The sequence below is a fragment of the Pan paniscus genome, chromosome X (genome assembly GCF_029289425.2).
Source record: "Pan paniscus chromosome X, NHGRI_mPanPan1-v2.0_pri, whole genome shotgun sequence".
Taxonomy (NCBI): Eukaryota; Metazoa; Chordata; class Mammalia; order Primates; family Hominidae; genus Pan; species Pan paniscus.
Window position 1 is genome coordinate 53,449,102 of NC_073272.2, and position 13,974 is coordinate 53,463,075.

Below are 13,974 nucleotides of genomic sequence, written 5' to 3' on the forward strand. Positions count from 1 at the left end.
TTTGCATTCCTGCGCAGTGTTTTGAATTGTATGACGATGCCACAATTTATTCATGCCTTTTATTTCTAATGGGCTCTTCAGTAGTTTCCAGCGCTGGAGTGTTAGTGTTATTATTGTGGTGCACGTTCACAAGGATGTCCTTTGGTTAACATGCGTATGCATTTAAGGCTGTGCTTGCAGGACTGCTTTGATTACTTTTTCTTCCTTCATGGCACTGTAAGTGGTGACAGTGGATGTATCTGGTTTTTTTCCCCCCCTGATCTCAGAGGGAAAGCTGTCAACATGTCACCCGTAAGTATCGTTGTTTTTGTAGGCTTTTAAAATATATTCCAACGGAATCAAGAGAGTTCCCTTTTGTTCGTAGTTGGCTAAGAGGTTTTATCATAAGTGCATGGTCATTTAAAAAAAATCAAACCCATGAAATACCCTTCCTGCGTCTGTAGGGAATATCATATTTTTTCTCCTTCATACATTACTTCTGAGAGATAGATTTTTCAAGCACTGAACCGCTTCATTTCTAGAATACTCTTGACTTGTTTGTGATACGTTTTCCTTTTTGGAGATTTAACTGATTTGTTTTGCTAATGCTTTATTCAAGATTTCTTCTTCTGTGCTTATGTAAAAGATAGGCCTGTGCATTTCATTTCTTACCATGCCCTTTAAGGTTTTTCCCTCATAAAACGGGATGGGAAGCATTTCCCGTTTTTTATGTTACTTGGCAAGAAGGTAAGATTGATATTCCTTCCTTCACAAACGTTTTGTAGAATTAATCGGTGGCAGCATCAGAGTCCGTAGGTTCTTGTGGCTGTTGCTGTTGTTTCCTTCAGATTCCGCCCGTTTAGAATTTGTAGGACAATTCAGATGTTTAGTCTGTTTTCTGTCATTTTGTTGTATTTTCTTGAAATGTGTAAATTATATCCAAAGTTTCACGTTTGTGGGCATAAAGTTGCTCATGGTTTTGAATAATGATCTCTTTAATGCCTTCATTGCCCATAGTGATGTCTCCTTAGCCACTCCAGACACGGGTTGCTTCATGATTTCTCTCCTTTTTGTTCAGGCCTACACAAGGCATGTCTTAATCACATCATCTTTTCAAAAAACCACCTCTGGCTGTGTTGTTTTATCTTTAACTGATTTGTACTTTTATCGTTATTTCATTTCTTTGGCTTTCTTCAGGTTTAATCTGTTGTTCAACATGGTTAAGAAAGATGCAAATGTTGTGCCTTTCTTTTTCATGCAATCTAGACAATTAAAATACATCCCATAAGTTTTCATCAGGTTCAAAATACTTTGTGATTTCATTGGTGATGTTTTCCTTGAGCTATGGGTTATTTAGAAAATAGGAAATAAAAAGGATGCCTTTTCTAAAAATAAAATGAAGTGAAATAAAAAGGATGCCCTTTTATTTCATTTTCTTGCTTAATTGCCCTCTGAACTTCCGGGACTATGTTGAGAAGAAGTAGCAAAAGCGGGCATCTCTGTCTTGCTCCTGATCTTAGAGGAAAAGCTTTCACTCTTTCGCCATCGAGTACAGTGTTCACAATGAGTATTTTACATAGGACTTTTGTGACGTTGAGGTTGTTTCCTTCTGTTTCAAGGAGTTTGAGTGTTTTTATCACGAAGGGGGTTGACTTTTGTCAGATGCTTTTAGTGCATCAATTGAGCCGATCATGTGGTTTTGTCCTTCATTTTGTTGATGCCGTACACTAAATTAGTTGATTTTCATTGATCGAAACTTCCTTGCATTCCACAAATAAATCCCACGTGGTCATGGGCCTTTCATGTGTTGTTGAACTCGGTGTGCTAGACTTTTGTTGAATATGTATGCACAAACATTCTTTTGGGAAGTGTGTGTGTGTGTGTGTGTGTGTTTCTGGTCCTAATTCTTCTCTAAATGTTTAGTAGAATTCTCCACTGAAGCCCTCTAGTCCTGCGGTGGTTTTCTCTGTTGGGAGGTTGATGAATACTGGTTAAGTCTCCTTATGAGTTGTCGAGATCTGCTGAGATTTTTTATTTCTTCAGGAGTCAGTCTTGGCAGCGTGTATGTTTCTCAGAATTTATCCATTTCTTCTAAAGTATCAAATTTGTTGGGGTATAGTTGTTCCTGGTCTTCTCCTTATAATCTTTTTTATTTCTGTAGTAACAATTGTAATGCCCCTCTGTCATTCTGATTTTAGTTATTTGACCCTTCTCTGTTTTTTTCTTAATCTGCTTAACCTATGTTGACCTTTTCAGAGACACCAGCTCTTAGTTTCATTGTTTTTTTTCCTATTATTTGTCTATTCTCCATTTCCTTTATTTGTGCTCTAATCTTTATTACTTCCTTCCTTCTGCTAACTTCGGGTTTACGTTGTTCTTCCTTTGCTAGTTCTCGAAACACAAAGATAGGCTGTTGATTTGAGATCTTTCTTCTTTTTCACTGTAAGGATTTACCACAATAAACTTCCCTCTTAACACTGCTTTCCCTGCATCTCCTTAGTTGTGGTATGTGGTGTTTTCATTGTCATGTGTCTCAAGATACTTTCTAATTTCCTTGTGGTCTGTTCTTTGACCCACTGGTTGTTGAAGAGAGTGTTGTAATTTCCACCTGTTTGTGACTTTTTCAATTCTCCTTCCGGTATTGCTTTCTAGTTTCATTCCATTGTGGTCAGAAAAGATAATTGGTATGATTTCAAACTTCTGAAGTTTGTGAAGATCCTAAATGTCAACAAAAAAGCTAAAGCATAAGACCTCTGGAAGAGAATTCAGGATAAAGCCTTGAAAAACTTGCTGTAGGCGAAGGACTCTTATAGCTATGACACAGAAAGCAATAGCCATGCAAAAACACCTTAAGTGAATTTCATCAAATTTAGAAATCTGGCTTTTCATCATTAGCGAAATGAAAAAGCAAACCATTCATTGCGGCAATGTTTGCAATATATACTACCCGACAATGGAAAAGTTTGCACGCAAAAAAGCACTCTTATAATTCAGTATTAAGACGACAAATGATAATCAATGTGCAAACCATGTGAATGGTTCTTCACATGCAACACGGAACGATATGCAACTGGTCAAGAGAAGAGGCTGGGCCAAGGTCACTAGTGGAGGCAGCGGCAAAGCTGGGTCAGAGATCTCAGGCAAGTCACCTCCCTTCTCTGAGTCTGTTTCCTCAAGTGCACAGTAGTAGCTCAGACGATCTTTGAGGGTGTCACGAGGTAGTGGGCAAAACGCCCTTGGCCCAGGGCCTGATGACGACAAAAACAAGGAGGAGCAGCAGGATGGATGCCCAGGAAGGAAAGCACCCAACCTGATGTCTCAGGAGGCTGGGAGGGCGGTGGCAGGCCTCAGAAACCTAGGGTGGAACCTGTCGTTCAGGGAAGCCGTGAGGGGTAGCGAATCATGCACAATGAAGGGAGATGGGGAGTGGTATGTGCACGTGGGTGCGAGGGTGGGTGTCAGGAGAGAGTGCCCAGCAGGTGGGTGTATCACCCCCAGGACACTGCAAGACCCTGGATGGCAGGGGCGGCCGACAGCAGGGCCCAGTGCACGCACCCTGGCCTCAGAGGGTCCCGGGTTCAAGTCTGTGCTCTGCCACTTCCTGGCTGTGTGACTTGGGGAGAGCGTCTTCCCTCTCGGAGCCTCAGTTGGCTGAGACCATGAAATGGCCTTACTGCCCCCACCTCTCGGGCTTGGCCGAGAAACAGAAACATAGGCCCAGATGAGAAATTGTACATGAATATTCAGAACAACTTTATGCATAATGTCAATAACTGGAAACAAGTGAATGCACGAATGCTCGTCCATCGCCAGGCCTGGGGCAGGGGTGATCAGACGGAGCAGGCCAAGCTGGGAGAAGGCTGTGAGTGCTGTCCACTGACACAGCAGGGCCTCAGAAAACACTTGCTGACATGGACTGTGGGCCTTTGCAGTGCGGGGTCTGCAGAAGGCCCCAGGCCGGGGGCAGGGGGGAAACCTGCCTGGGTCTCCTGTTTGCCATGTGAGTGAGGTGGTGGCCATCTCCAGGGTGGCCGGTCTGACCCTTCTGCAGGACGCGCAGTCCAGTCCACCCCCATTTCCCACCAGGGTGCTCTCGCCTCCCTGCTCTCCTCCACTCTTCCCAGGTGCTCTCAGCGCTGCCCCTACAGGGTAGGGGGAGTGGGTCCCTGGTGAGGCCCCACCGCAGCAAGGTGATGTGAAAGGGAGAGTGTCCAGCAAGCCTGGAGGCCTGAGGAGGCCGTGACCTGGCCAGCACCCCGCCTCCGAGGGCTGCTTCCTGTTCCTTTCCGGTGGAACTTCCGTATCTCAAGTGCCCTCCGCACACAGTGTTCAAACTCACTCCTGTGGCTTATGGTGACTACCCCCACCCTGATCCAAGGACAGGCATGTGCCCGCTATGTGCACAAGGGTGTCCGGGGAGGTTCCAGCCAAATAGCATTAAATTTATGACGCCAGGGGTGGTGGAGTCCCAGGCATCCCTCATCTCTTCCACAGCCCAGACCACAAACCAGGAGACATAAAGGGAAGGGGACTCCATTGTGTGTGTGTGTGTGTGTGTGTGTGTGTGTGTGTTTGTGTGTGTGTGTGTTCCAGTAAAACTTTGGGACTGGATTTCTGTCAGAGTCCCAGAATGTCAGTGTGGCCAAGCATGGACCCAAGCACCAGAGAAGCAGAAATCACAGCGGCAGCCAACACGGAGACCCACCCAAAGCCTTTCTGACGGACAGCTTCTGGGGTGTGCAACCAATGCAGTCTGATGCTCACCAGGGCTCCCCATGTGGCTCCATGCTCTGCTGTTGTTGTTTTGAAATCCTTCATAGTTTTTGACAAGGAGACTCGTGTTTTCATTTTCCACTGGGCCTCCCAAATTAGGTAGCCCGGTCTGGGTCAGGATCTGGCCGTGGCGGAGATGGCAGCCCCTCCTGGGGAAACAGAGGCTGGGGCTGGGTGAGGGGGTGGGAAACAGGGAGCCTTCCACTGCTATGTTTTCCCTCCTTATCTAGGGCTCTGTCCTCCCAAACCCTGGACATTACCGGGGAACTCCAGAAGCCCTGGACACTGTCCCTGCCTGCCACTGAGCCCTTCCCAGGAGACCAAACTGTCTCTGCCCTCACCGTCTTGTACCTGAAGCATGTGCAGCCCTACCTCAGACCCCTCCAGACATCACCCAGCCCTTGAACACACCAGGACCTAGGTAGGCCTGGTGTTGTCCTCACTGGGAGAGCCCTGCTGCTGGGGGAGAAGGGCTGTGAAGCTCCAAACAGGCCGCCGTTCCGTCACAGGCAAGGGGCTGTGTACGCGTGCACCGTGCGTTGTTTTTATTACATCCTGCTCCCTCAGCAATCACGGCCCCTCCTTGTACCCACTGGAGGGCTGCGAACGTCACTGCGGGGCCCACCTCATTGTCCGTCAGACTCTGTACCGAGGACGGGGTCCTGAACTGTGTGGATGATGAGCCAAGGGTTCCGGAACATCATCTCCAAGGAGGGGGTGTGGGAGGTGGGTCCTGGTGAGAGCCTTGGACCCTGTCCCTCGGCGGGAGGGGCAGTGGCACCAAGCTGCAATTTTCCACCCCGCCCCTGCTCTGGCCCCCACTCTTGCCATGTCCCTGGGGCTGCTGAGCAAGGCTTGTAGAAAATCACATAACGATGAGCACTGGGGCCTCTCCAAACTCCTGCTCACGCACTCAGGCGTAACCCACCTCCGCACCTCCCAGCATCCCACCTGTCCCCGTGGGCCTTTTTGGCAGAGGTGGGGCCCACCTACCCCAGAGAGCCTGAAGAAGTTTCCTTGCTACAAGCCCAAGCGTGGCCAGGTATAGCAATGGGTGTGCAGGTAAAGGAAGAAACATCCAAATTAATTTTGCAACTTTAATGTAACACTGATACCCAAAACATGAAAGCACAAGGAAAAGCACAAAATGAAAGCAGGAAGAGCAAAGAGAGCTTCATCTTGCATGCCACCTCCGACTGACAGGAAGAAGCCGCCTAGGGTGCTGTGTCGAGAAGGAATCTGAGAGGAGGCGCTCTGGCTTGGCCAGTAAGATCGCTGCAGTTCGTCAACGGTGCCTATAAAAGCACAAGAAACCAAAGTGACAACATCCGTGGACACACGCGAACCAGGGAGGGGTGTACGTAACAAAATAAGTGTCCGTCCATGCTGTTGCCGTTGCCCCCAGCGCCCCCACCCCGGCCCTCCCTCTGACATCTCACCCCCCTCCGCAGCCCTCCTGCAGAGTCTCATTTCTCTACCGAAACTCTTACTGGATCCAGGAGAAGAAGCTGGCGCCAGCTCTGGCAGCATTTCTGGTCCGGATGGTGGAGCTGGTGCTGGGGCCATCTAGGACGCTGGTGCTGGCCCCTCCATTGGTGCCACTGCTGACGCCAGCTCTCCACGTGGCCCTCCTGTTGGCACGGTTGCTATTCAGAATGTACTGATGGTATCTGGCCCAGAAAGCAAAGGGGATCCTGGCCCAGGCATCGCCAAAATCTCCGTCCTCATCCCAGGTCAGGAGCTCGACTTGTATGTCATCCCAGCTCCACCGTCCAATCAGCGCTTCATCCCCGATATTCATCTGGGCCCTCATCTGGGCCCTGGCATGTTCCTCGGCCATATCCACATCCATTGTCTTGAAAGCATCATCCACAGCCTCCAAGAAATGAGCCTTCCATTCCCGGGGGTCTCGGTTCTGATTCTGAGGAGGAAAAGGGCAAGCATAGACACAGAGCTACCCCACACTGGCTGAGCACCCGCGGCCCGCCTCACCCCCTCCCGTGTGCTTTGTGCAATGATGGCAAAAATCAGGACCACAGGGACTGGGGGCTCCTACTCTCCTGTGCCAGACCTGGGATTTTGCCCCATCTGTGACCTTGTGTAGGGTGCTCAGGTGCCTCTGTGAGTGTTTGGTACCCTCACTGGAATACGGGGTAATGGGAAGGAGGCCTCGACCAAGAAACAAGCAAGGTGTGGAGAGCACCACCCCCGGTGCCGGGCACCCAACAGAGGCTCTCCCTTACCTGGGCGATGAATCTCAGGACCCTCATCTTGCTGGTCTCATGGCGGGCTCGCAGGCCCCAGAGGAATTCATACTCAGGTGGGTTGCTGTTGGGGATCTTCTTGTATTCCAGGTACCTTGGCATGAGAGGAAAGTAAACTTTGCTTCTAGCCAAGCAGACCTGTTGCTGAACGGATGGGTTCCAGGGGGCCCCTCCTCAACCCGATGCCGCAGCTCAGCTCCTGGAAGAGGACTGTCCTGCCCCTCCAGCCCTTCACTCATTCCCAAACCCACTCCCAGGACTTCTGCCTGCAAAAGTGAGGCCTTCAAAGCCTTTTGCCATTGGTCCTCCCCGGAAGCCATGCGGAGGTGCAGGGGGGCCACATGTAGGGCGTTTGTCTGTAGGGAGGCCACAAGTTTGTGCCCCTCATCACGATGACCCCAGCTTCCTGTTGGGTGTGTTGTAAACAGAGGAGCCATTCTTCAGGCCCCCTGCTCTGAGCACACCCCACCTCGAGGGTCTTGGCCACACCCCGGCGGAGCCCTGGAGAGGCCCACCAGAGGAAACGACTGGAGAGGAAGAAACAGTCAGCCAGGAGAAGCGTGCTCCAGGCATCCTCCTCAAGTCCTGACCCTTTGTTGGTGTGCATGTGCGCCTGTGCTTTGGCAAGTCCTCCAGGGACGGGGAGAGGGTGGCCCCTGGCCTGAAAATCAGGAGAGTTGGGCTGAGGCCCTTACCAGCTGGGAGCCATGCTCAGAGGCGTCTCCTCTCTGAGCTCCGGGTTCCTTAGGTGTAAACCAGGGGGAACTCTTGTGTCAGTCTACAGGGCAGGTGCTCAAGGTGATGGCGGCCGTTTTCACACCCCACACCGTGTTCTCAGGTGACGTGAGCTCCCTTTTCCCAAGACCGCCCTGGCCTTCGGCTCCCCACACACTCGCATACCCCCACTGCCACTCACTCCCAGGTCAGAGGCACCCATCCCTCCAGTTGAAGATTTGGGATAGGGAACTGCTTTCTCAGCCAGACCAGCACACAAAGGATGCTCGAGTGAGAGCCGCAGTTAGCTCAGGTGATACTTACTTCTGCTTCACAAAGTCATCTGTGATGAGCTTCCTCAGATCGCCGAGGAATGGGTGCCTCACCCTGAGGGCAAGGAAAGGAATACATGAGCAGAGACGGTGGCAGGGGCCCTCCCTAGCATGACTATGACTTCCCAGCCCCCGGGGAGTCGCTGTGGAGGCCTGGGCATGCAGCAGAGGCCAGAGGACTGTTGGTCAGGGACGCCCCAGGTAGGGATTTGATGGAACCCCTGACTCTGACTGTCTCTCTTAGATGTCATCTGGGGCCACAGAGCAGAGAGAGGGCTGAGCAGCGTCCAGCACCGCTTCCCCATCCGCCCTGGTGAGATCCTTTGCTCTCTACCGAGCCCAGGGCACCCCACGCCCTTGCGCCAGACCACCAGGCTATTGCAATCCCAGGACCTCTTTGGCCAGAGGATAGCACCGAGGGGAGGAGCTGGAGAGGCCAATCATACCCAGGGCGCAGTCCCATCTTGCGTAGTGCCTCCCAGAGGACAGCTGCGAGGGGAGAGGAGGTACGAGAGTTTGGCACCCAGAAGATGAGACTATGGGCAGCCCCCCAGTTGCAGGTCCAGCCACTCACCCTCGCTGGCACGGTTGCCATTCATGAAGATGACGCCCAGAATCACCAAGAGGAGACTCAGCCTGGGAGTGTCCTTGGTTCTAAAGGTGTGGAAAGAGAAATCCTGTTTAGCAGCTATTTGCCTGAGAGACACCACCAGGCTCTCCCAACTAGCCTCTCTCAGGTTTCCCAGCTTGAGGGGAACTCTTCCCAGGACAGGCACAGTTCACTAGCTGCTGACAGACCATTCGCACCTCCGCCTGAGACTTAATCGCCTCCTCTATAAAACATGGGTACTAACACTTCCCTGACAGGGTTCTGCAGAGGACAGGGCGAGGCAGGGAGCCGAAGCTCTGCAAATGGCAAACGTGTGCCCAGAGATGGCTCCAGACCTTTCCTGCCCCTTCCACATCAGCACCTACACTGAAGAGGAAGCTCTCCCCTAGGCCAGCTCTGCCGGGCCCAGGCCAGGCAGGCAGGAGGAAGAGGCGGGAGGAAGAGGCACTTTCCTCCGAAGCTTTGGGGATAAAGCCCGGCAGCAGCTTGGGGAGAACTGATGGCAGCAAGGCCTCACCCCAGGCTATCATTCCTTTCATCCAGCAGTCACCAGGCAGCCCTCGCTGTGTGTGGGAGCCGTGCGCCGCACTCAAGCCCCGTCTTCCTGCTTCACTGAAGGGGTGTGGGCAGGGAAGGGACACCACCGAGGAAGGCCACGACCCGCTTTCCCTTTCTTACTTTCCAAGGAGGCGAGCTGAGGAGTCCCGTGTGCAGACAAGAATATACAGGTGTTCTTCCTTGTCGATCTCCTTCAGGTGGATCCCAAACTTCTACGTGGGGGAGAAAACAGAGTGTGAGATCCAAACCCCATGCTGGGCATCCTGCCGGCAGACAGTGATTCCGGGTTAGAACTGCTCCTCAGCAAGGAATGCAAACTCGTGAGCGAGGGCAGAAGAAGACAGCACACGGAAGACCTTCGCTGTGGGAGCTGACGCTGGCAGAGGCGATGAGACCCACCTGGCCAGACGGCGAGACACTCAGAGAGCATGAGAGAGAGAAGCCGAGGGCAGGAAGCACGAGTCAAACTGCCAGTGCAGTGGAAGCTCAGAGTCGGAGAGGTGAGAGATGGCTCCAGAGACTGGGCCTTGAGGGGCTGCAGGGTCACCGCACCCCCATGCCCGCTCTTCCCCCACAGAGCTGCTCCCATCCTGCACCCACCTTTTCCAGGGTGTACGTTGCTCGTTCAATGATCTCAGGGAAATGTTCATCATATTCTCTGATGACATCCTTCAGCATGTCTGCAGGAGGGGGAAGAGTTGGAGAAAGCACCTGGGCTGAGCAGGGGTCATAGAGCTGTAGCCCCTTGGTCAGCCCTGCCGAGGGTGACGCAGCCAGGACCCCGTCCTGTGGCTATGGAGGGACCAGCCGTGGCACGCAAGCAAAGGGATGCCCACAGACTAGGGGATGGTGAAGGGGGCACAGGCTGCCTACCTGCGCGCTTGATGGGGATCTTCTTGTAGTCCTTAATCATCAGGTATTTCACCAACTTATTTGCCTGGAGAAGGAGGAACACGCGGGGAGGTCAAGGCATGGGTGACAGCAGAGACGTGGCCCACAAGGGAGGAGAGGAAGGAGATGGGGGAGGGTGGGCTTCTTACCCTCTCCTGCAGAAGGGTCACGTTGCGGGGGGGCAGGCACAGTACGTGCCTTGAGGGTATCTGGGACCTCGGGCCCATCGGGGGCCGAGGGGCCAACTGAGCCCGCACCGTCAATGAGGGCTGTGATGCTCTCCAGGTGGGTGGGACCGCGGGAGTCTCTCTCTCCTCCTCGCTGCTCTCATACTCATCATCCAGGTGCTTGGACTGTATCATTTGAGAGAGGAGAGACCCAGGGCTACCAGGCTCCCCGTGCCAAAGCACCCGGCACGCACCTCACCCGTAGCAGGCTCTTGGAAATGAGAGCAGTACCAGCAGCGGCTGGCATGTGCTGCGTGCTTACTAAGTGCCAGGCACTGAGCCAGCCTCTTCTCCCACCAGTCCTGAGGGTAGGGACTACGTGGAGTGAAAACATGCTCAGCAAACTTGTGTTGGAGAAACATGGACTAGCTGAGAGGAGAGGAGGGGAGGAGAGGGGAGGTGAGGAGAGAAGGAGGGGAAAGAGGAGAAGAGAGGAAGAAGGGGGAGAGGAGAGGGAGGAGAGGAGCAGGAAAGGGAGGAGAAGGAAAGGACAGGAGCAAGGGGGTGTGGAGGTGGCAGGGGGCAGGGGGATCTCACCTTCTTGGTCCTCTTGCCTCCCATCCTGGCCCAGGGCTCAGCACTGTGCTGAGCAGTGGCAGCAGCTGCACCCTCCGGCTCAGGGATGCTCGTGGCCATCTTGGCCTTGGCAGCAGCTGCTGCCACAACATTCTGAGGCTCCACCCACCGAGTCTTGGCCAGCGCCTTCCCCGACTTGGTGGTCTTGGGCCGGGTGGCTGCCACCTCCCTGCCAGGTCCCGTCTGGGGCACACCAGAGGCAGCACTGGGGCCCTCTGTGGCAGCCTCTTGGGCTGGGGCAGGTCTCTTGGGGCGCGGGAAGGCCATGCCACTGACACCTGCCGGCTGAGTGAAATCAAAGACATCATTCTGGCCCAGGAAGGCTGTGCTGGGCCGGTTGGCGTCCACCTCCCTGGCACACGGAGCCTGAGAGAAAGCACAGGCGCTACTAGGGCCCTCAGTAGCAGCCTCCTGGGCCGGGGAGCCTGTCTGGGACTGTGCGGAGGTTGCCGGAGCCTCGGGGGCAGCCATCTTACTGGTGACTAACATCTGGGAGGTCTGCGGAGAAGCAAGGGGTGGCTCAGGGGTGGGCCCCTGAGCCTCGGCGGCGTAGGTCGTGGGCTGGGTATCCTCTCCTGAGACCTGCGGCGTGGCCACCCGGTGGCTAGCGACCACCTGACTGAAGGCGGTACGGGCAGCGGCAGCAGCGGCCCGAGCCGCACGGTTGGAGGCGGCGGCACGGGCTACGTTGGCAGCACGGGCGGCCGTCTCATTGGCAAGTGTTTCCGGATCCAGCTGCAATGCCTCCACCAGGGTCTGGGCCAGCACAGGGTTTTCCAGTTCCCAGGGCTCATTCTGCAAGGCCAGAGAGAGGGGTTGGGGAAGGCAGGCCACTCGACGACATACTTGTGTTAGCTTCCCTGTGCTGGCCAGCCTCTTCCCAGCAGTCAGCCCTGAACACCCCAAGACCTTCCCAAATCTTCTTCTTCCGAGCAGGGGAGGGAAGGCTTGGGAAGCTGGGCAGTCCTTTCCCACACAACCCTCCTTGCTCCCCCCTCCTCCCTCCCCCATTCACAGGGGAAAGGCCCAGGCCAGCAGGTGTCCAGGAAGGGGCCTCACCGATAAGATGCGAAGGCCTGGACCCAAGCTTCCGAAGGCTCTGAGGATATGGATGTCAAAGCTGGTGAGGGTGCCATAGCCACCAAACGCACCGAATTCTTCATAGTCGTTGCCTTCAACCATCTCTTCCTCCCCGACTTCGTCGCTACCCTCATCCATGTCTTCAACACTGTAGTTTTCCGATTGCACGCTGAAGCTTCCCTCAGCCATGCTGCGGGTCCCAGGGAGATGAGAGCTCAGCCTGAGAGGGAGGGTGAAGCAGCTGCAGGGGGAGGGGGCGGGATCCAATGGGAGGCGGGATCTCCCGGGAGGTGAGGGGCGACAATCATCAGGTTACTAGGCAATATTAGGCAGTAGGGGGCCGGGGGGGGAGGAGGGGGGGGGAGACGGTTTGGCTTTCTGATGGGGTAGACCTGGTCAGGGACAGAGCCCAAGGAAAGGGACAGAGGAGGTCGCAGGAGGCGCCGCACTGAAAGCGGAGTTTAGGATGGGCAGGCTCGCCATCCCAGCGGCTAGATTTGACTAGGGGGTGTTCTGGAGGGCTGGGGTCCGAAGAGTCCCAAAGGGGATGCATTGGGGAAGAGAGAAACAAAGGGTTTGGATTTACGGGCCAGAGAAGGGGACCGGGATGAAGGGGGAGCAGATGGGAGAGCTCAGACAACAGGGACAGTGGCAAGCCGCAAGCTCTGCGAAACAGAACCCCAGGGACCTTTGGCTAGGTCCGGGCGGGGGGCCTAGGTGGGGCTCAGACTCGAGCACTAGAGGCGGATGGAGTGGGGGCCTCAGACCTAGGTGAGGCTCCAGTCGGAGCGCTGCAGATCTCAAACGCGAGGACTGGGCACTCCAGGAAGGGGGCAAGCGGTCAGCTCGGTTCGAGTAATCTAGGAGTGGTTGGGGTGGGGGTGGGGCCTCAGGTCCAAGGGAGCTCAGCTCGGAGCACACGGGTCTGCTAAAGGGGTGAGGATCCTGGGCTCCGGTTTCAGTAGGGCTCAGATCGGGGCGCCTGGGTCTGATGGTGATGGGGGCTCCTATCTAGACCTTGGGTCTAATGGGGTTCCGGTTCTGAGTGCTTGGGCTTTGTTCAGATCCGGAGGCGGAGGGAGGGCGCAGCGTGTCGGGTTCCACTCGCCCTCTCCCGGTCCTGTCTGGGGCTGGATCCTTACCTTCTCGGGGGCTCCAATGGCGTCCGTCCTCAGCACCAGGAACCCCGCAGCCGCGCCCTCGCCTACTGCTGCCAGCACAGCAGCCCGGACCACCCCGCCCCTTTTCTCCGTGCACCCCCCGCGGCTGGGTAGCCTGCGCATGCGCGGACCCCTCCAGCCCGCCCGCTTTCCCAACAAAAGCCCTTTCCTCCAGGTCTCCAGTGCGCATGCGATTCCGCGGGTGGGTGGGCGGTGGGGTCGAAGGTAGGGTGGGGGGGGCTCTTCCCGCCAGATCCACTTCACCTCTCCTCCTCCTCCTCCTCCTACCGCGGGCGCGCACACTCATACCCTGCAGTGCAGCTCGACCCACCCAATCATCTCTTCTCAGTCCCCCCACTTTTGCACAATGCTTCTCTGTCCTGCCCTGCCCTTTCACCCAAACTCCTCCAGCCTGGTCTGGGATACACTACGCCCCGTTTCCCCGGCACGACCCCTTAGGTCACAATTAGTGAGGTCTCACAATTAATAAGCTGGGTCTCTAACTGCAACAAGTGGAAATCCTCAACCTGCGGGGCTACGAAATGGACATGGCCAGAGGATGGCACTTCGCTTTGTGTGCTTCTCCACTAGCCAACTCTCTGGCCCCCAGACATACTGGGAACATCTGCTTCCTCAGCTACCCTTTATGCAGCTTGTATGTCACAGAGGTATCTGTGCTGGGGCTTTTCTTCCTCTCACAGCAGCGCTGGGAAGTGGATGTCAGCATCCCCATTTGGCGTATCAGGAAGCTGAGGCACAGACACATTGCATGAACTAGACCACAGAGCCAGGAAACAGAAAATGCAAAAT

At 54.6% G+C, this 13,974-nt stretch overlaps 1 protein-coding gene and 1 non-coding gene across 5 annotated transcripts; both read right to left on the minus strand.

Annotated features, from left to right (window-relative positions):
* Nucleotides 1-5,835: 5,835 nt before the first annotated feature.
* Nucleotides 5,836-13,323, minus strand: LOC100975460 (melanoma-associated antigen D4). Of its 4 annotated transcripts, none has more exons than XM_003805102.5 (13): nucleotides 13,147-13,323; nucleotides 11,984-12,194; nucleotides 10,886-11,719; nucleotides 10,271-10,474; nucleotides 10,104-10,167; nucleotides 9,831-9,910; nucleotides 9,351-9,442; nucleotides 8,637-8,716; nucleotides 8,509-8,551; nucleotides 8,055-8,117; nucleotides 6,996-7,110; nucleotides 6,243-6,673; nucleotides 5,836-6,047 (listed from the first exon to the last, which is right to left on the minus strand). In XM_003805102.5, the coding sequence occupies exons 2-13, from the start codon at nucleotides 12,191-12,193 to the stop codon at nucleotides 6,038-6,040; spliced, it is 2,226 nt and encodes a 741-aa protein (XP_003805150.1). In that variant the 5' UTR covers nucleotide 12,194; nucleotides 13,147-13,323; the 3' UTR covers nucleotides 5,836-6,037. The 4 variants fall into 4 exon arrangements, with proteins under 4 accessions (XP_003805150.1, XP_003805149.1, XP_008965731.1 ...); XM_003805101.5 differs by having other exon boundaries at nucleotides 11,984-12,224; nucleotides 13,147-13,316; XM_008967483.3 differs by having other exon boundaries at nucleotides 11,984-12,245; nucleotides 13,147-13,299.
* LOC112438599 (small nucleolar RNA SNORA11) lies at nucleotides 7,356-7,483 on the minus strand. The gene has a single exon (XR_003027002.1). It is a non-coding gene; the product is annotated as a small nucleolar RNA SNORA11 (small nucleolar RNA).
* Nucleotides 13,324-13,974: the final 651 nt, after the last annotated feature.